At 39.9% G+C, this 21,003-nt stretch overlaps 1 protein-coding gene across 2 annotated transcripts in view; it reads left to right on the plus strand.

Moving 5' to 3' along the window:
* LOC132189733 (tryptophan--tRNA ligase, chloroplastic/mitochondrial) overlaps positions 1–21,003 on the plus strand; it is a 49,790-nt gene that overhangs the window by 10,439 nt on the left and 18,348 nt on the right. For both annotated transcript variants that reach the window (XM_059604512.1, XM_059604511.1), the window contains exons 4-7: positions 6,514–6,555; positions 9,478–9,567; positions 9,673–9,795; positions 20,926–20,997. In XM_059604512.1, the coding sequence (XP_059460495.1) occupies positions 6,514–6,555; positions 9,478–9,567; positions 9,673–9,795; positions 20,926–20,997 (327 nt within the window). The remainder of the gene's footprint in view (positions 1–6,513; positions 6,556–9,477; positions 9,568–9,672; positions 9,796–20,925; positions 20,998–21,003) is intronic.

A 21,003-nucleotide genomic window follows, 5' to 3' on the forward strand; every position in this document is an offset into this window, starting at 1 on the left:
GCGATGGAAGGTACTTATGGGAGGAGTTGGCTAGCTTGCTTAATTGGTGGAATCTGTTGTGGTGCATTGGTGGAGACTTCGACGTCACCCGTTTTCCTATTGAAAGACCAGGTGAAACTCGTTTAGTCTCACTATGATGGAGTTTTCTAATTTTATTTTTCAGTAGGGACTCATGGATCTTCCCCTTGTAGGGAGGACTTTTACGTGGTCTAATAATCAGGTTTCCCTTTCTTGGTCAAGAATTGATAGGTTTCTTGTCTCTTGGGAATGGGAAGTTAATTTTTTTGATTTATTTTAGAAAAGCTTGCATATGTTGTGCTTAGACCCCTTCCTCATTCTCCTTGATTGTGGTGGTATTCATGGGGGCAAAAGATCTATTAAGTTTGGGAACATGTGGATAAAGCCTGAAGGCTTTGTGGACAGGGTGAGCTAGTGGTGGTCTTCTTATCACTTTCAAGGCTCTTCTAGTTTCATTTTGGCTCCTAAACTTAAGACCTTGAAAGTTGATTTAAAAATTTGGAATGAGTAGGTGTTTGACAATGTGGAGTCCCATAAAAAAAAATATTTTAGGGGAGTTTCATGTTCTTGAGGGGTTGGAGGAAGAGAGAGCTTTAGTTGCTTAAGAGAACTTGAGGAAAATCATGGTTATCAATGAATTGCAAAAAGTTACTTTATTGGAGCAGATTAGTTGGAGCCTAAAGTCAAGGGGTCTATGGCTAGAAAAGGGTGATAAATGCACAAAGTTTTTCTATTGGTTGGCAAACTTGAATAGGAGAAACAATTGCATTGAATCATTGTTAGTAAATGGCTTAGTTTCTTTTAATCCATTTGCTATCAAAGAACATATTGTACAATTCTATAATAGTTTTTTTTTTAAGAATAGTTCAGCTGGCGGCCCATGCTAGATAACCTGGTTTTGACTCCATAGATGCGGAGGAGGCCTCTTGGTTAGTGAGATCGTTTGAGGAGAGTGAGGTCCTTGAGGTGGTGAAAGGTATGGACACTGATAAGGGGTCAAGTCCCAATGGTTTTTCTATGGCATTTTTACAAGCTTACTAGGATGCGATCAAGGCAGGCATTATGGAGGTGTTCCATGATTTTCATGCTAGCAGTAAGTTTGAAAAATGCCTTAATGCCACCTTCATTGCTCTCATTTCGAAGAAATCCAGAGCTATTGATCTTAAGGACTTCCGACCTATTAGTCTTGTGAGTGGAGGGTGTTGTGGAGAAGATAATTTAGAAGCCCTAGAATGCTTTTGTTAATGGTAGGCAAATCCTTGACTATGTTCTCATAACAAATGAATGTATGGATTGTAGGATCAAATCTGGTGTGCCAGGGGTGCTTTGCAAATTGGATATTGAGAAGGCCTATGATAATGTCAAATGGGAGTTCTTACTTTATTTGTTGAGGAGGTGTGATTTTGGGGGAGAAATGGTGCTCTTGGATAGCACATAGTATTTCTTTGGTGTTTTTTATTTTATTTTTTGTATTTGTGAATGACAATACGTTTGGCTTCTTCAATGGCTCTTGTGGTTTTATACAAGGAGATCCTTTGTCACTTTTTTTTGTTTGTTATTGTTATGGAGGCTTTAAGTAAAATGCTTTCTACAATAGTTAATGAGGGTTTTCTCTCAGGCTTTTATGTGGGGTCTAGGCACATTGATGTGGTTAACATATCACACTTGCTGTTTGCGGATGACACTTTAGTTTTTTGTGGGGCCCATATTGACTACCTTCCGTATCTTCATGCTTTATTTTTTTGTTTCAACGTTGTTTCTGGTTAGAAAATTAATTTGGCCAAGTCAGAGTTGGTTCATGTGGATAATATTGATAATGTGGATGGGTTTGCTAGCATTCTGAATTGCGGGGTTTTATTCGTTTCCTTTGAAGTATCTTGATCTTCCATTGATGGGAGGCTTTAAGGCCAAGTCAATTTTGGAAGGGTGCTATTGAAAAGATAGGGCGTAGGTTGGGTAGGTGGAAAATGATGTATTTGTCAAAGTGTGACAGGTTTACCTTCATCAAGAGCACGCGTTCCAATTTGCCTATGTATTTCATGTCTCTTTTCCCTCTTCTTGTTGGTGTTGCAAATCGCCTAGAGAAAGCTTCATCGAGATTTCTTATAGGGTGGGATTGGTGAAGTGTTCAAATTTCACTTGGTAAGGTGATATAAGGTTTGTTATCGAATCTCTGAGGGAGGATTGGGGGTTCGGAAGTTGCTAGTGTTCAATCGTGCTCTTTTAAGAAAATAGCTATGCTATGGGCATGAGAGAGAGGCTTGGTGGAGAGTTGTGATGGATTCTAAATTTGACAGTTCCCTCTTGGGTCGTATGGGGTGTGGTTATAGAAGAATATCATGAGGGGTTGGGGGATATTTTCTAGTTATACCAGATTTGAGGTGAGAGATGGCTCCAAGATTAGATTTTGGCATGATCTGTGGTTTGGGGATAAGGCCCTTAAGGAAGCTTTTCTGGATTTATATAGTATTGCTTGCATGAAGGATGCTTCTGTAGCGGTTCTTTTGGAGTTTCCTAGTGGCTTCGATTAGTGGAACGTAAGCTTTGTTAGAGCGGCTCATGATTGGGAGGTGGATGTCTTTCTCTCGTTTTTCAATTTGTTGTATTCCTTTAGCACACATGGAGAGGTGAAGACAAGCTTTGGTGGGTCCCCTCCAAAAGAGGGTTGTTTGATGTTAGATCTGCCTACAATGTCCTGATCTCGTCAGCAGAAGTCACCAAGAACTTGCTTAAGGTTTTGAAGTTCTATCTTTGCAAGTTCAAGGCTAAGAAGGACTTGAAGTTGGATGTGGGTCTTCTTGTGGGTGAGGCAGTCAATATCTCGCCTGGTGTGTTGCCGTTGGTAGGTGGCCAGTGCACAGTTCCAAGTGGGTCTTCTAGGTTGGGCTTTTTTTGGCTTTAGAGCATAAGGGCGTGCTGGTGGTCATGGCGGAGCTATTCTTGGCCTCGACGACCTCGGCTGGTGAAGTTTGGCTTGTTGGGTATACTTCGGTGAGTCTAGATGTTGCTGGTGTCGTCCATCCGCTGGATGTGGTTCAAAGGTCGCCATCTGTTAAGAAATCCCAGACTGGTCGAGTGCTGATGCAGGCTTTCTTTGGCGGGGTTTTCTCAAACTAAGGTCGTCTGCGGTTTGGGGTTGTTCTCCTCCAGCAGGTTCTCATTCCCCAAAATTGCTAGATGTTTTTGACTCTTCTTCCACGCTGGTTAGTGATCATGGCGATGGGGAGGATGGGGAGTTTCCTTACCCTTTGGGAAATTTCCCCTGTCATGCCTTTAGACTGGGCTTCCTTATGTGTTACGGACCTTTGTTTCGTGGTGGGGATCCACGAAGGGCAAGAGGATCAGACTGTGGCTCTCCTAAAAGCCATTGAAGAGGATCATTATATGGAGGCTTGCTCTAATTCTATGGGTAGAAGGGAGCTTTTGAACCTAGAATGCTATATAAACTATGATTCTGAAGTGGAAAATGCAAGGCTCACGTTTTTTTAGCTTGGAGCGCTTGGGGTTTTCGGGTTTTTAGGGCTTCTGGTGTTCTGTGGGATTTCTTGGTTGGGTTCTGGTTGGTGTTAGGTGCTTCTTGTTGTATACTACCTGTGTACCCAGAGGCCCCTTACGCTCTTTAACAAAAGTTTCCATTGCTTATCAAAAAAAAAATGAGGATAGTCCCTTCCCTTCGAACAATATTTGGCGTACTAAAGTTCCTTTGAGAGTGACTTTCTTTGCTTGGTCGGCAGCCCTAAGGTAGATCCTTACCATGGACAACCTTAGGAATCAGCATGTCCTTGTTGTCTATAGAGTTTTTGTGTAATGCTGCCTGTGTCAACCAGTGCAGCAGTGTTTGTATATATAGCCAAGAATGAATTACAAGTCATTGTTAATTTAAACTCTACAATACAATACCGGTTTAAACACTATAGGAGAATACTAGAGTCCTATAATAAGTCTTCTTCTTGTTGCTTATCATCCTTTGCTTTGTCTCTAGGAGTTTGAGTTTGAGTAGGTCTAATACACCCCCGCAATCTCGACGGTGGAGGTTTGACGTTGAGATTGGACTTTAGGATTGTGAACTTCTTGGAGACTAGAGGCTTTGTGAGAATGTCTGCCACTTGATCTTTTCCCGAAATGAATCTGACGTCTAGAATTTTGGAGGCCACTTTATCTCGTACAAAATGATAGTCAATGGCGATGTGCTTTGTTCAAGCATGGAACATTGGATTTGAAGTGAGATATGTCGCGCCAATATTGTCACAATGCCGAATTGGAGGATGAGATAAGGAGACTCCAAGTTCACCCAATAGAGACTGGATCAAATTGCGTGGTGATTGAGGTGACAAGAGAATCCTAATCAGCACCAAGTCCATTGAGGATGTAGGAGACAATATCGAAGTCCTCAAGAGGGTGACCAATGGCTGCTAGCATGTGAGCAAAGCCTTGGGCCTTTTGAAAATAATCGGTGATTGGCTGAGCACCTTTCTTCAAAGTGGCGAGTTGATGTCGGACTTGTATGAGCCGAGCTTGAGAGTGAGAAGAGAAGAGCTTCTCCAAAGTAAGCCATAACGAATGGGTGGTGGAAATCCCAACTACGAGGTAATAACCCGTCAGACAAAGTGGAAAGAAAAGCACTCATGAGGAGCTTATCTTGGTGATACCAAAGCCGATAATCGGGATTTGGAACCAGCATCCCAGAGGTAGAATCAGTAGTGAGTTTTGGTGGCTGGAATGCGTGCCATCAACGAAACCAATGAGATCATGACCTTCAAGAAAGGGAACAACAACAACAACAACCACCTTCCAAAGGGAATAGTTATCCCGTGTGAGTTTGAGGGTAATATGATGAGTGCCGTTGTGCAACGGATTTTGTGGTGCAACATACGTCATAGGTAGTGTGGTGGAAGAGGTGGTAGAGGAAGAAGGAGAAGTAATCATGAAAAAACAAATTGATGTTAGTCGTGTTGAGGCTCTGATACCATATAGAGTTTTTGTGTAATGCTGCCTGTGTCAACAAGTGCAACATTGTTTGTATATGTAGCCAAGAATGAATTACAAGTCATTACTAACTTAAACTCTACAATACAATACAAGTTTAAATACTAGAGTCCTATCATAAGTCTTCTTCTTGATGCTTATCATCCTTTGTGTTGTCTCTAGGAGTTTGAGTTTGAGTAGGTCTAATATTGTCAATTGGTGTTGTATGTGCAAGATGAACGGGGAGTTTGTGGATCATCTTCTTTTGCATTGTGAGGTTGTTTGTGCCTTATGGAATGCTATCTTTAGTCGCTTTGGGTTGCCTTGGGTTATACTTAGATGAGTTGTAGACTTGTTTGCTTGTTGGAAGGGGGCTGTTGGTAGCACTCAGAGTGCAGTTTTGTGGAAGATGGTGCATTTTTACCTTCTATGGTGTTTTTGGAGGGAAAGAAATGATAGAAATTTCGGGGACCATGGGAGAACGATGATGGAACTTAAGTATTTTTTTCTTTATTATTCTTTATCTTTGGACAGCTGCGTTTGCCTTTCCTTATGTGCTTAGTTTTCGTGATTTTTTATTTTATTTTTTTATTTTTTATAATTTTTATTTTTCTTTCTAGCTAGGTGTTTCTCTTGTATACTTTCTATGTACCTAGGTTGCACTTTTCACTTTTAATAATATCTTGATTAGTTATCTTTTTTGACATAGATTAGCCTTTTTTTGTTTGGCTTGTCATCAATTTATAAACTATTGATGTGAAACATCTGGTGAAAATGTCTTGAAAATCACACCAGCGGTTAGAACCCAATGAGACAGTCTTAGGACCTTGAATAAGGTTGTTTAAATCACTGTAACTGTTTGGGCTCTAACAGAGTGAAATAAGTTTAACTGCTGTGAAGTTCTGGACGAATAATGTTCAGTATTAGTTCCCTTCTGATAATCAAATTACACCTTTTGCTAACTCCATTGGAAAGCATGTCAAATTTATTTGCACCTACTTACCACCGATTGCTGGTCTTAGTTTCTCGTTGGATTTCAAAAATTTGAGTTGCAGTGATGAGCTTGGAAGCATACGTTTTCAAATTCTTTCTTTTTGTAGAATGAGCGCCTTTTCTCTTTCTTCATAAGGAGTAACAATTTGCTAAGGCAAGGCTATGGATGACTATGTCAGTTTGTTATTGTATGCCCGTCATGTGTTGAGTGGGAGTCATATGTTTCACCATATTGAGTGATGGGATGAAATTTATGTTTTGTTTGAAAAACTGATTCACAAGTGCATATATTTAATTCAGCTTGCTAGATTAAACACAGAGTGAATGAGGTTTCCCTTCATTGCTCACAAATACCATTTTACGTCAGCTAAATGATCATGGTTAATAAATTCTATATTGCTCACTTTTCTTCAAGGAGGTGGTTGACAGTTTCAAACCATTACTTGCTTCTACATACTTCAATGAAAAAAATTTATTTTATTGACTTATTTTGTTTTACATGTTTTAACAAGCAATGCTGTGTTTTCAATCATGCAGAACACATATGATACTCTATTCTTTATTGTCGACCTCCATGCGGTATGTTTCATTCTTGAGTGACAACTTTTAAGTTATAAATAGTGATGTTATCTTTCTTGCTTTCTGGATGTATAGCCACAGGACTTAACAAGTATAAAAATTACTTTTTAATGTAAAAGATTGGATATGTTTCCTCAGCCCTGTGCCTTAGTGTCCTTTAATATCCTCTAAGCTCCTGGAACTCCACTTGAATAGCTTTTAGATTGTGTTGCATACTTGTTGTCTGGGTCTCTTATTCCAAAAATTTGTCAAACTCACTTATATCATTATGATTGAGCATGTATGCTTAATGCTTTACAGAGAACATTGCATCCATCGTCTTTTACTAGGTGGTGAGGATGGCATGCATTGTGGTTCATGGATGACAGGCAAAAGCAGCTTGTGTAGGGCTTCAATGCTTAATGTGAAGGAAGCAAAAATAATTGAAAAGATAATTTCTTAGAATGCAAGATAGAAATTTGGGCTGTCCTTTCATGTTGGGATAAGTGCAGTGTTGATGTGTAAGAGTTGACCAAGTTAATGGAGCAATATTCCTCCCTCAAACTGCCCTTTTGGGTGCCATTTTACTACTTACGTGAAGGTGTCTAAGAGCATTCACAGCAGACTCCCTTATAGGGAGTCTGTTCCCTAAGTTTAGGAAATATGTTCCAAAAACTGCAAAAAACATCCTACAGCAGACTCCCTAATGAACCCTAAACATTAGGATTGCTACAATGGAACCCAATGTTTTGGGTTCCACTACTACAATCCTTATGATTATTAAAATTTAAAAAAATATTCTCTCTCTTCTCTCCTTTCACAATTCTCTCTCATCTCTTTTTTTTTTTGATAAGTAAATGTAAGACTTACTTTTTGTCTTTGTTTCCGATTCCTATAAGTGTAGCTAAAAGGAATGAGAAAGTCCAAAGAGATTTCTTGTGGAGAGGAATGGGTGATGAGTCTAAGATGCATCTTGTAAGTTGGAATCAAGTTTGTTGTCCCCTACGCTATGGTGGCCTTGGCATTCGGAAGATGCACCATTTTAATTAAGCTCTTTTGGGAAAATGGCTTTGGAGATATGCGAATGAGAGCGAGGTTCTTTGGTGTAAGGTTATCAAAGCTAAGTATGAAGACAAGGAAGGTGGGTGGTGCACGAAGGAGGTTTCGGGCTCCCATGGTGTGGGCCTATGGAAGCACATTCGTCAAGGTTGGAATTTTTTTGCCAAAGGGATTCGGTTCGAGGTGGGGGAGGGTTCGAAAGTTCGTTTCTGGCATAATATTTGGTGTGGGGAGAATTCCTTGAAGCAAGCTTTTCCGTCCTTATTTAGTATCGCCAGACACAAAGCAGCTTGGGTGAAGGATAATTTTACTTGGAAGAGTGGGAGAGTTGAATGAAATGTCATTTTTGTTCAGCCCGTTCAAGATTGGGAGATGGATATGGTTTCTCCTTTCTTTGATCGGTTGTATTCTTGCAAGATTTCCATAGGCGTGGCAGATCGTATGTGCTGGATTTCGTCCAAGAAAGGAAAGTTTGAGGTTAAGTCGCTCTACAAGGCTTTGTCCCACTCCAATCAAGAGGTGTTTCCTTGGAAGAGCATTTGGCGCACTAAAGCTCCTATGCGAGTGGCTTTTTTTGGGTGGACAGCGGCTCTAGGCAAAATCTTGACACATGATACTTTGCGTAAGAGGAACATAGTAGTAATAGAGTGGTGTTGTATGTGCAAGAAGTCCGGAGAGACAGCCGATCATCTTCTTCTCCACTGTGAGCTCGCAAGTGCTCTTTGGCGTTCGGTTTTTATTCGGTTTGGCTTGCATTGGGTCATGCCTTGCAGGGTGAGAGACTTGTTCGATAGTTGGTGGTCGGGAGGACGATCCCGAAGCGCGGTTGTGTGGAAGATGATCCCTCTGTGTCTTATGTGGTGTATATGAAATGAAAGAAATGCTATATGTTTTGAAAATTTCACTAGGACTATAAAGAAATTGACCCATTTTTTCCTCTTTACTCTTTACTCTTGGATGGCCGCCTTGGCTAGCTCCTTTAGAGATTAGCTTTTCTGATTTTTTTTTTTCATTTCTCTCTCTCTTAGGCGCTCTCTATTTATACCTCCCGTGAAAGTGGGTTGCGCCCCTTGCGCTTTTGATATCTCTCATATATATAATATAATTAAAAAAATATATATTTTAATGATATAGGGAATGATTAAGGAAAGCTATTGGAGTATATTTTGACATAGGGAAGCAAAAAGTAGTCTGGATCCTTAAATGTAGGAAAAATGACGAGGAAGCTACTAGAAATGCTCTAACAAATAACCAGGCCTTTGTCATAAGGGCAAATAAAAAAGCCTCTGCATTTTTAAGTCGTGTAGCTATTCCTTAATTTATTATTCTGCAAGTGCTGCTTTTCTGGCTTAGTCAGTTTGGTATGAGCCCCTGGCTTTTGGGATCAAAAATTATATTGGAAGCTTGGGATCTGTTCCTATTTATATTTGGTTCTTAACTAGTTCAAACAGAAATGGTATTTTGTGATTTTGCTGTGCTAATTGAGCAGTCTAGACAAGTTCTTAATCATGGAACATGTTTACTTATAAAAAGAATGTGAGTAGCTACGTGAAGATCATTGGTCCAACTTATTATGTGCCCGTGCTTCTTAGGCTTTATATTGATCCCATATTTGAGTCTTTCTCCTAAGTAATCATATAGATATCAGTTATTTTGCCTGAAAGGTGCTACTTAAGCATCTTAAGGTTCTGGGAGTGGTTACTGGAATTGAATTCTAGCCCGTTTCTGCTCCCATATTAATATATTGTTCTCTTCAACAGAAATCAATGGACAGTGAAGGCTATGTTTTTAGTTGTACTTTCTAAATAATTTACTCTCATAGCAAATTGTTTCTTGTTTTTGTAGTATAGTATGGGCTGTTAACAGCTTCAGATTTGGTTACAGATTACATTACCGTATGAGACACAACAACTATCAAGGGCTACAAGGGATACTGCAGCCATTTATTTGGCATGTGGTGTGGACACTTCGAAGGTTTGAGGCGGCTATTCATCCTTGATAGTCTTGTTAAAATTATGTATTCAAGCTAAAAATATTTACATCTCCTTATAAATGAATGAATCTGAATTGTATATGCAGGCTTCTATTTTTGTTCAGTCTCATGTTCGTGCCCATGCAGAACTAATGTGGTTACTAAGTTCTGCAACGCCAATTGGTTGGCTCAACAAAATGATTCAATTTAAAGAGAAATCGCGCAAGGCGGTGCGTTTTTAGCTGTATGCCCATCCTCACTTAGTGTTTGCTTTGGTTTTTTTTCTTTGTTTATTTATATATTTATTTTATATGTACTATACTTGTACTTCTCATCCATAACCCCCAGGGGTTGGCTCAAGTGGTAAGGGCCTTGATCTTGGTAGCATTTTCATCAAGTTTAAAGTTCAAATCTCCTTAGGTGCAAACAATTTTTTGGAGCCAGTCCGCTTGCGAAACCAGAGTATTACCTGATCCGTGTAGAGGAGGTGCTTTGCATGGGTCAGAGGTTTACCCGACAGGAGTGGGTACATAAAGTGGCCCTGCCTTAAAGGGTTCCTCGTCATACCAAAAAAAAAAAAAAATTGTACTTCTCATCCATGAATTAAAATAATGTTGCATGTGAATCTGGTTGATGTGCAAGTGGTCAGATCAGTCCGGCTTGAAAATTAGTTAATAGTGGGAGAGTGATGCAGCAAACAGAACTTAGATCTAGAGTAGATCTGATATGAACGAGCCAAACAATTGACACTTACAAAGGGTTTAAGAAGAAATTTCAGCAATAGTCAAGACTATAGCAAAGAGAAGAAGATAAGATTGAAGTTGGAAGAATAAAATATCAATTGCCAGGCTTCAAAGAGTCCAAGAACTCAGATCTGAAATTTCATATATTAGGGAGAAAAAGGTTTCCTACTATTGACTCAAAAGAGGCTATTTATATTAGCCTTTAGTAACCTTAGAATTCTAGCCCGTCATCTTTCATGGAGCAATAAATCTTAACCATCCAATTTCATTAAAAGTCACATAACCTTTTTAAATACTTTTTTTTTTTGATAAATAACTAATTCATTAAAAAGCGTAAAGGGATGCAACCCTAATACACATGATGTATACAAAGAAAGGCCCACTAAAGGCGAAATGAAGAATAAAAAACCACAAATTGAGGCATAGTAGAAAACTGAGAAACATTAAATGCTCTTGCCCAATGGAAGAGGATATTGAGAAACAACTTTTTGAGCTCGTCTAGTGTCTTTTTTTGATTGTCAAAATATCGTGCATTCTGCTCTCCAAATAGTCCACATTAGACACAATGGGGCTATTCTCCACACCTCCTTTACTAAACAATTATCGCTTTGACCTTGCCAACATGCTAACAAATTGGCCACTATTCCATGCATGACCCATGTGACATCAAAAAGAGTAAATAACACACTTCATAAGGCTTGTGCCACTTCACAGTGAAGGAGGAGATGATTGATAGACTCCCAACTCTACTTACACATACAACACCATTCCACCACGATAATTCCTCTGTTACGCAGATTATTCAAAGTCAAAATCTTACCGAGAGTTGCCGTCCACACAAAGAAACTTACTCTCAATGGAATATTAACTTTCCATATACTCCTCCACGGGAAAGAAAAGACCCCCAATGTAGCTGTCTTTGAATAAGAAAGCACGTAAAAAAAAGACCTCACCTAAAAAATCTTTCGCTTTGAGGGATTCCACCAAATGCAATCCGCCACCCCTAGCCGTTGTCGAAAAGCATATAGCTTCCTAAAAAAAGCCACCACCACTGCTACATCCCAATCCTGGAGCGCGCGTAGAAAATGTACATTCCATTGGATAACACCATTAGAAAGCTGCATATTATCCCTAGCCCATGCCTCCTTATTTCTCGCAATACGAAATAATTCAAGGAATACTTTTTTTTTTGGGATAAGTAATTTGTATAAAACAAGAGTGCAGAGGGGCGCAACCCATTTACACGGGAAGTATAAAAGAAAGCGCCAAAATAGAAGAAGAGAAGAGAAAGAGGAAATCAGAGAAACTAATCGCTATAGGAGCAAGCCAAGTAGCAGTTCAAGTGAATAGGGTAAAGAAGAAGAAATGAATAAGCTCATCTAAAGTCCTAGTAGAATCGTCAAAACATCTGGCATTTCTTTCGCTCCAAACGCACCACATAAGACACAAATGAACCATCTTCCACACAACCGCACTTCTGGAACACCCTCCCTTCCACCAACTTGCATACAACTCCACCACCCCGCAGTCCAACCGGAGAAAGCTACACGCGTAGGCACCTTGGTGCGCTAGATACTCTTCTAAGGGAACCCCTCATGATCTGTCTTGGTTAATTCCTTCTAGAACAACTTTACCTCAAACCTGCCCTTTTTGGATCGGGACCAAAGAATATGATCCATGTTGCCATGAGAGATCTTACAAGAGTATAACTGATTGAAAAAAGAAAAGACGACATTCAGTTCCCAATCCTGGACGGAACGAATAAAGATGACATTCCACTCAACAATTCCATTCCTCCAAGTAAAGTTGTCCTTCACCCAGCTTCTTTGAATCTCACAATACTAAACAGAGACGGGAACACATTCTTCAAAGGTTGATCAGGACACCAAGTATCATGCCAAAAAGGAACTTTAGACCCTTCCTCCACCTTGAACCCAACACCTCTGGCAAAAATATCCCAACCTCTTCTAACATGCTTCCACAAACCCACCCCATGAGGCCCCGAAGCCTCCTTCGAACACCACCCACCTAACTGGTCTTCATACGTAGCTTTAATAACCTTGTACCATAGGGCCTCATTCTCAGTCGCATATCTTCAAAGCCATTTCCCCAAGAGAGCTTGGTTGAACACGCACATTACGGATGCCGAGACTGCCATCCTGAACAGGATGACAGACTTGATTCCAATTTATAAGATGCATTTTAGGTTCATCACCCATACCTCCCCACAAGAAATCTCTTTGTATTTTCTCAATTCTTTTGGCAACACCCACAAGAATATGGAACAAGGATAAGAAATACGTCGAAAGATTAAACAACGTACTCTTTTTTTTTTTTTTTACATGTCCGCACAAGAGGGGGGAGGGGGATTCGAACTAGTGACCTTCGCTTCATTAAGCGTAGTCCCAGCCGATTGAACTACCTAGACAACGTACTCTTGATAAGCGTTAACAGCCCTCCCTTAGAAAGGTACAACTTCATCCACCCTGGCAACTGACGTTCCATATGAACAACCACTCCAGTCTGCATGGATGTATTCTTGAATGACGCCCCCAACAGAAGACCCAGATATTTCATAGGTAAAGCCGTAAAACTACACCCAAGGATGTTAGCAAGAGCTCCAATGTCTTCCACGTCTCCAATAGCAACCATTTCTGACTTACCTAGATTTACTCTCAATCCCAAGACAGCTTCAAAGCATAAAAGGATAAGGCGCACATAACGGATTTGTTCGGGAATAGCTTCAGAGAAAATCAGGTATCATCAGCAAATAAAGAATGAGAAATCACCAAATCTGAAAAGACCCTTTCCCCCATGGAGAAACCAGTCAAAAGACCTTGACCAATAGTAGCATCCACCATCCTACTCGGAACCTCCATAACCAACACAAAGAGTAAAGGAGAGAGAGGATCCCCTTGCCGAATACCCCTCGAGCTATTAAAGAAACCCTCCGGGGTTCCATTCACCAGGATGGAAAATCTTACCGTCAAAATACACCATTCAATCCAATCTCTCCATCTTTCACTAAAACCACAACGATGCAACAAATACAATAGAAAGTCCCAATTAACATGGTCATAAGCCTTTTCCAAGTCCAATTTGCAAATAATACCTGACTACCCCGATCTCAACCGACTATCCAAACATTCGTTAGCAATGAGCATAGAGTCTAAAATTTGACGACCACCAATGAAAGCATTTTGAGACTTGGAGATGATCTTTCCCATTACAGTTTTTAACCTTTAAGCAAGAACCTTAGAAAGATTTTATACATACCTCCCACCAAGCGAATAGGCCGAAAGTCCATAATTTCCTCCGCTTCCACCTTTTTCGGAACTAAGGGCACAAAAGTAGCATTCATGCTCGTCACCAGCTTGCGTCTTCGATGGAATTCAAAAAAAAAAAACAGCCATGACATCATGTTTTACCACGTCCCAACAAGCTTGAAAGAAAGCCATGGTGAAGCCATCCGGCCCCGAAGCCTTGTTGCCCTCCATACCTTTCACCACCTCCCAAACCTCTTTTTCCTCAAAAGCTCTTTCTAACCAAAATTTTTCCTCTACATCAATGGAAGAAAAAGCTTGATTATCCATTCTAGGTCTCCAAGCACTACGCTCAGAATATAAACTTTGATAGAACTGCACAATATGCTCTCTTATCCCCACAGGATCATAGGACCAGCTACCATTGATACGAAGTGCTTCCACTCAATTACTCCTCTGATGTGAATTGGCCACCTTATGAAAAAACCGAGTGTTTCTATCCCCCTCCTTCAACCATAGAGCTCTCGACTTTTGCCGCCAATGTATTTCCTCGCACAACAAGGTATTCTCCAACTCTTTCGTCACGTTAGCCTTTTTAATCTTATCCTCCTGATCTAGACCTCTCGTCTTAGCCATAACATCCAACTCCTGAATACCTTCCAATAATTCCTTTTTTTTTTCCTCCCAATGTCACCAAAAACCTCTTCATTCCATTTTTTAAGATCTAGCTTGAGGGATTTCAGCTTACAAGCTAAAGATGAAACTAGGTAAGCCTTCAAACATATAAGACCCCCACCAAGCTTTTACTTTGTCAACAAAGCCTTCAGACTTTAACCACATATTCTCAAATTTAAAGTACTTCCTCCCTCCACTAAGAGCCCCGCAATCCAAAAGCACGGGAAAATGATCAGAGAGGAGTCGTTGAAGTCTTACTTGAGAAACTGCTGGAAAATGATCCTCCCAATCCGGGGAGAATAAGAACCGATCAATTCTAGACCAAATCTCATTTTCTTGATTATTCGACCAAGTAAATTGACCCCCCACCAACGGGATATCCATCAAACCTTGATCAGAAATAAAGTCCGAGAAGTCCATCATGCCTGTAGAATAATTGGAATGACTAGACCGCTCACTAGGAAAACGGACAATATTAAAATCTTCCACCAATAATTCAAGGAATACTTCCTTTAGAGATTGATCCTCTTACCAAATATCATGCCAAAACCTAATAAGAGAACCATCTCTTACTCCAAATCTAATAAATCTCGGGAATACTCCCCACCCTTTCCTAATATGTTTCCACACTCCAACACCAAAAGGGCCCTCCACCAACTTAGTACACCAACCGCCATTCATGCACCCATATTTTACTTCTACAACCAGCCTCCAATACGCTTCCCTTTCCGTAGTTGATGCTGAACATAGATTATAGCTGCCCTTGAGAATAACAAGCAACATTCCACTAGAGAGGGCATACAACATGTGCATCATACGTGCATATCCTACAGGCATAACATCACAGCATCCTAGGGGATCACCCCTTGCAGCATCAAACCCTGCTGAATGCTGATATGATGGTGAAATCAGTAGCAAACTCAGAAACTATAGGAAACACAATATGCTGAAAGGCAAAAATATAATCATTGTTGCTAACTCCCCCACGACTCCTTGGTATATTTGCACAATATCCTTCTGCCCCCATGGTACCAACCTCATGTGCAGCTCCAATACCAGGATAGAACTTTCCTCCCTTGTGTCTATGCAATGATATATACAAGATCAATTTGTTCTGGTAAAATATTTCCTGTGTGCCATTTCCATGTTGAACATCCCAATCAACAATAAGCACTTTCTTAAACCCTGCAACCTGAGCTGCTAATGCAGCAATGACTGCATTATTGTGGAGGCAAAAGCTCATGGTCCGTCTTACACCAGTATGATGACCAGGAGGCCTAATCAGAGAAAAACCATTTTTGGCACTTGCAAAAAAAAATTGATGTAGCAAGATCAGCACACAAACCTGCTGCAAGCCTAGCAGATCGTGCTGAATGCTCATTGGCATGGTCAGGAGCGAAATAACTAGAGAGAATATGACTTGTAAGTTCAACGGTTTCAAGATGCTCCCAGGAATGGGCCATCTGAAGTTCTTTTATAATTTCTCTAGCAGAAATAGGATAGCATCTTCCTGGAAATATACCAGCTGTAGCAAGGCTAGCAGCAATAGCATGGAGACGATCTGGTCTTTTGGGATGTGGGTGTGACTTTATTTCAACTTTTGAGTCTAGCAACATTCTCCCATTAAACCTACTGCAGTGGAACAATTTGAGGTTGGAATTTAGGAGCCCTAGTCTTTTCCAAACCACACAATTTTATTGGGATGATGCTTTTCAATAGGCAATTTCAACTTTTCGGCTGCCTTTTTGGAAATAATGTTCTCACAACTACCCCATCAAGAACAACACCACACACCTTCCTACCTCAAAGAACTCTTGTTTGGAAGATATTATTCTGCCTCTAATCTTCTTCCTCCACTCTTGGTGTTGTCATCACTTGTCGTACCACCAAAAACTCTCCTTGTACTGGGTAGATATCAACATCCTCTTCCTCATCATCATAGTCATCATAAGTCGGCCCCAGTAGCATTTCTTCGTCTTCAAGTTCTACAAGGTTCACCCGCCACTGTGGACAAGCATATGAAGTGTGTCCCCTCTCTCATCATGCAAAACATTACACATGTGATCCAGACCCAGCCTTGGAAGAGGCTGGACCATAATTGCTTTGTGCTCTATATCTTACTACATCCTTTCCCTTTTCACTTCTGTCAATATTGGCATTATTTTTATCTGCTGTCCGGTTCATTATAGAAGTATCTTGACCAATCTTTTGAGCTGTTTGGCCATTACAAAAACTTTGAACAATTGTTGAACCGCTTTGTGTTGCACGCTCAGCTTTGCCAGACAAAGGTCTCCTTACACTGTAACACAACACCTGCTTTTTTGCCATTAAGGCACATTGTCGAGTATCTTCAAGATTAAATAAACGAACCACTCCCAATTCATCTGTAATGGGTTGGTTCAAGCTAGCAAGATAACCAGATGTCATCTGCTTGTTTGTCTCATTCAAACCAACTCGAATAGAGAGGTTGTTGAATTCTAAAGTGTGTTTCTCCACAAACGTCCCTTTTTGTTTCAATGAGTTGAATCCTTTTTTTTTTTTTTTTTTTTTGATAAATAAGTAATTCATTGAAAAGCACAAAGGGGTGCAACCTAAGTACATAAGAAGTATACAAAGAAAGGCCCCACTAAAGGCAAAAAGAGGAACATAAAGATAAAAATTGAGGCATGGTGGAAATCTTAGGCACACTACAGGCGTCGGTCCAATGGAACAATGTTTGAATAATCTGCTTTTTGAGCTCTTCCATTGACCTTTCTTGATCTTCAAAACATCTTGCATTTCGCTCTCGCCAAATAATCCACTTAAGACACATTGGTGCTATTCGCCACACCTCCTTAGTTGAAATATTACCACGCTGACCACCCCAACAAGCTAACAAATCTGCCACCCCTCCAAACAAGACCCGTGTGACATCAAAAAGAGTAAATAATACTCTATAGTGCTCGTGCCACTTCACAATGAAGGAGAAGATGGTTGATACACTCACCACTTTGCTTACACATACAACGCCATCCCACCACAATGATACCTCTTTTACACAAGTTGTCCAAAGTCAGAATCTTTCCAAGAGTCGCCGTCCACACAAAGAAATTGACTCGTAATGGAATTTTGACTTTCCATATACTCCTCCATGGGAAAGAGGAAGTTTCTGTTTCCAAAGAAGAGAGCATGCGAAAAAAAGACTTTACCTCAAAGATATTTCATTTGGAAGGATTCCACAACATGCAGTCCGTCACTCCCATACGCTTGCGAAAAGCATATAACTTCCCAAAGAAAGCTGTCACCACCTCTACCTCCCAATTTTGGACAGCTCGTAAGAAAGGAACATTCCACTGTATAATGCTATTGGACAGTTGCATATGATCCTTAACCCATGCCTCCTTATTGCTAGCGATTCGAAATAATTCAGAAAAAGCTTCCTTCAAGGGCTGATTCCCACACCAATGATCTTGCCAAAACCTAATGTGGAAACCATCTCCTATTCCAAAATTGATAAATCTCGAGAAAACTTCCCATCCTCTTCGAATATGTTTCCACATTTCGACTCCATAAGGACCCTCCACCACTTTGGTACACCAACCTCCATTCATGCACCTAGGGATAGAACCAGGAAATTTTTTGGGAGGGGGCCAACCAAATTTTTTTATTAAAAAAAAAATATTTTGCTTGTTTTTTATGAACTAAAGACTACCCCAAACTATCATTATCGAATAAAAATTAAAAAATATTACAGTTTACTATTAAATAACTATACTTATTAAATAACAACTAAATAACTATAATTCTCACTGTCCCCACTTGCCTTGGAGCGCCCATTCTCACACTTCAATTCTCACACCCACACACACAATGCACGGCAAGTTTGGCAAGAAACAAGAAAATTGAAACTTGAAAAAATAAACAATAAAAAGTCACTGCACACTCTTGTCTCTTGCCATGTGTGTGGCCATTTACTCCCATTTCCCAAAACAAGTGAATAGCGGTCTCTTTTCTCTGATTCTAGAAATTTTGAAATGCAAGCCGGTTTTGCATGGGTAAGGCCGTAAGGGCCAAAAAAAAAAAAAAAAAAAAAAAAAAAAAATTAATGGGTATGGCCCAAAAAATTTAAGAATAGGGTCAAAATTTTTTATTAGATAGGGCCAAAAAATTTAAAAATAGGGCCAAATAACTAAAATTAAAATTTTACTCTTTTGTTTGTTTGTTTGTTTTTACTTATAAATTTTTTTTTCCTTAGTTTTTTTTTTTGGGGGGGGGGAGGGGCATGGCCTATGCCGGTTCCCCCTCCCTCCGTCACTGCATGCACCCATGCTTGACCTCAACAACCAACTTTCAATATGCCTCCCTTTCCGTAGCATATCGATATAACCATTTATCCAATAAAGCGAGATTAAAAGTGCGCAAGTTTCGGATGCTCAAACCTCCACCTTTCATGGGCAAATAGATTTCCCATTTTACTAAATGGAATTTGGGCTCCTCATTTAGTCCATCCTATAGGAAATCTCGTTGTAGCTTCTCCAATCTTTTCGCCACACTCATCGGAATAGGAAATAGAGACAAGAAGTATGTAGGAAGGTTGGAGAAGGTGCTTTTAATCAGTGTGAGCCTCCCACCTTTTGATAGATACATTTTCTTCCAACCTGCCAATTTCCTTCCCATTTTCTCAACAATGTCATTCCAAATGGTGGTAGACTTGTAATGCGCCCCCAAAGGAAGACCCAAGTATTTCATAGGTAATCTTGCCACCCTACAACCAAAGATGCTTGCCAGCCTATCAACATTCTCCACCTCACCAATTGGAACAATCTCAGACTTTTCCAAGTTAACTTTTAGCCCCGAGACAGCTTCAAAGCATAGAAACAGACAACGCAAATTTCTGAGTTGATGCTCATTGGGACTGCAAAAGATCAATGTATCATAAACAAACAGCAAACGTGAGACACTAAGTCTAGGATTGTTTCTCTTCCCCACTGATAAGCCTGCCACAAGACCACTGTTTTTTGTAGCCTCCATCATCCTACTCAGCGCCTCCATCATACAATTCCATTGCATAATCAACCCACAAAAGTTGCTTCCGCAACTTCACTTTCATGTGCTCCCGTGTGTTGATTTTTGGCTTGCCTTGCTGAGCACGTTTTTTTCAACTCTCTTCCACCATTGAAGGTGCAGTACCCTTCAATTTAAGCTTCACAAACACCACCTTTCTGTCTTCACTTATCGACTTCCACACAAAATAAGTTTCTAAACTAGCTTCCCAATCTAAATGATCCTCTGCATGCTTCTTTCCAAAAAATCAGCAACTTCTGTCTTGATTCCTCCACAATTTAAGTCAACAGCATGCACTAACCAATCCTCCAATCCACCTCATGCTGCATGTTCTACGGGTCCTGCATCACGAAAAGGATTTTCATCTTCTATATCATTGCTTTCATTGTTAAGACCTTCTGGTATGTCCAAGGGCTCGTGTTTGCCTTCCAGTATCTCCATACGGGCTCCCACTAGTTCCCCTTGCTGAAGAGAGTGTACAGGCCGTGACAAATCTTCAATCATACACCTCATCTCAGCCATCTCTGTCTGCTGGCCTTGATTTCTGCTACCCCTACGACCCTCTACCATGACCAACTATATCTTAAACTTGCAACCTTTGACCCAGATTTGAATTTTGTGGCTTTGATCTAGGATTTGTTGCTCTGATACCACTTGATGCAGCAAAGAGAACTTAGATCTAGAATAGATCTGATATGAACCAGCCAAAGATGCCACCTTTCTAGCAAATTGACACTTACAAAGGGTTGAAGAAGAATTCCAGCAGTAATCAAGACTATATAGCAAAGAGAAGTTGATAAGATTGAAGTTTTTTTTTGATAAGTAAGAAGATAAGATTGAAGTTGAAACATCAAAATATCAATTTCTAGGCTCCAAAGAGTCCAAGAACTCAGTACTGAAATTTCTTATATTAGAGAAGAAAAGGCTGCCTACAATGACTCAAAAAGAGGATATTTATATTACCCTTGAGTAACCCTAGAATCGTAGTCCATCTTTTATGGAACAAATAAAGCTTAATCATCCAACTTCATTAAAAGTTACATGCTAGTCACATGACCTTTTTAAAATACTAAAACATAATAATATAAAGCATAACATAATAACAAAAAGACTGGTCTTGAGATAGCTAATGAACTGGTTAAAATAGACTGGGAGCTTCTTTGCTCAGAGGAATCCAATTGATGAGAACTTTCTTCTATTAGTGAAATATAGTAAGTCCATAATCTAACATCAAGATCTAGGTTTGGTAGTGCCTAAGCACTTGGCATTGAAGACCACAGAAAAAAGGTTCCTATTTATGGTTTATTAATGAAGGCAGATGCAAAAGTTTGTGTTTTTGGATGTCAAAACCCACATTAAGATGTCCATAGTTCTAGGACAATATCATATTTCTGGGGATTTTTTTTATTTTTTATTTATTTTTTATTTTTAAATTTAGTATTAATTATCATTTTCAACCCATAATCTACTCTTGTGCTTCTAAGGTGTAATGTTCAGGTTTTGATTTGAGATTGTTTGTTTTGCATAGAGGACCCCAGTTTCTCTCTTATTTTAGTCTTTCTGTGCACTTTACTGTCGACTGTATAATGTTTTCACTGATTCAAATTAATATGTTTCTTTCACTTTGATTTTTCAGGGCGATGAAAATGTTGCTGTTGCTCTTTTGACTTATCCTGTTCTAATGGCTTCTGATATTCTCTTATATCAGGTGGTC

This window comes from Corylus avellana, chromosome ca8, assembly GCF_901000735.1.
Source record: "Corylus avellana chromosome ca8, CavTom2PMs-1.0".
NCBI lineage: Eukaryota > Viridiplantae > Streptophyta > Magnoliopsida > Fagales > Betulaceae > Corylus > Corylus avellana.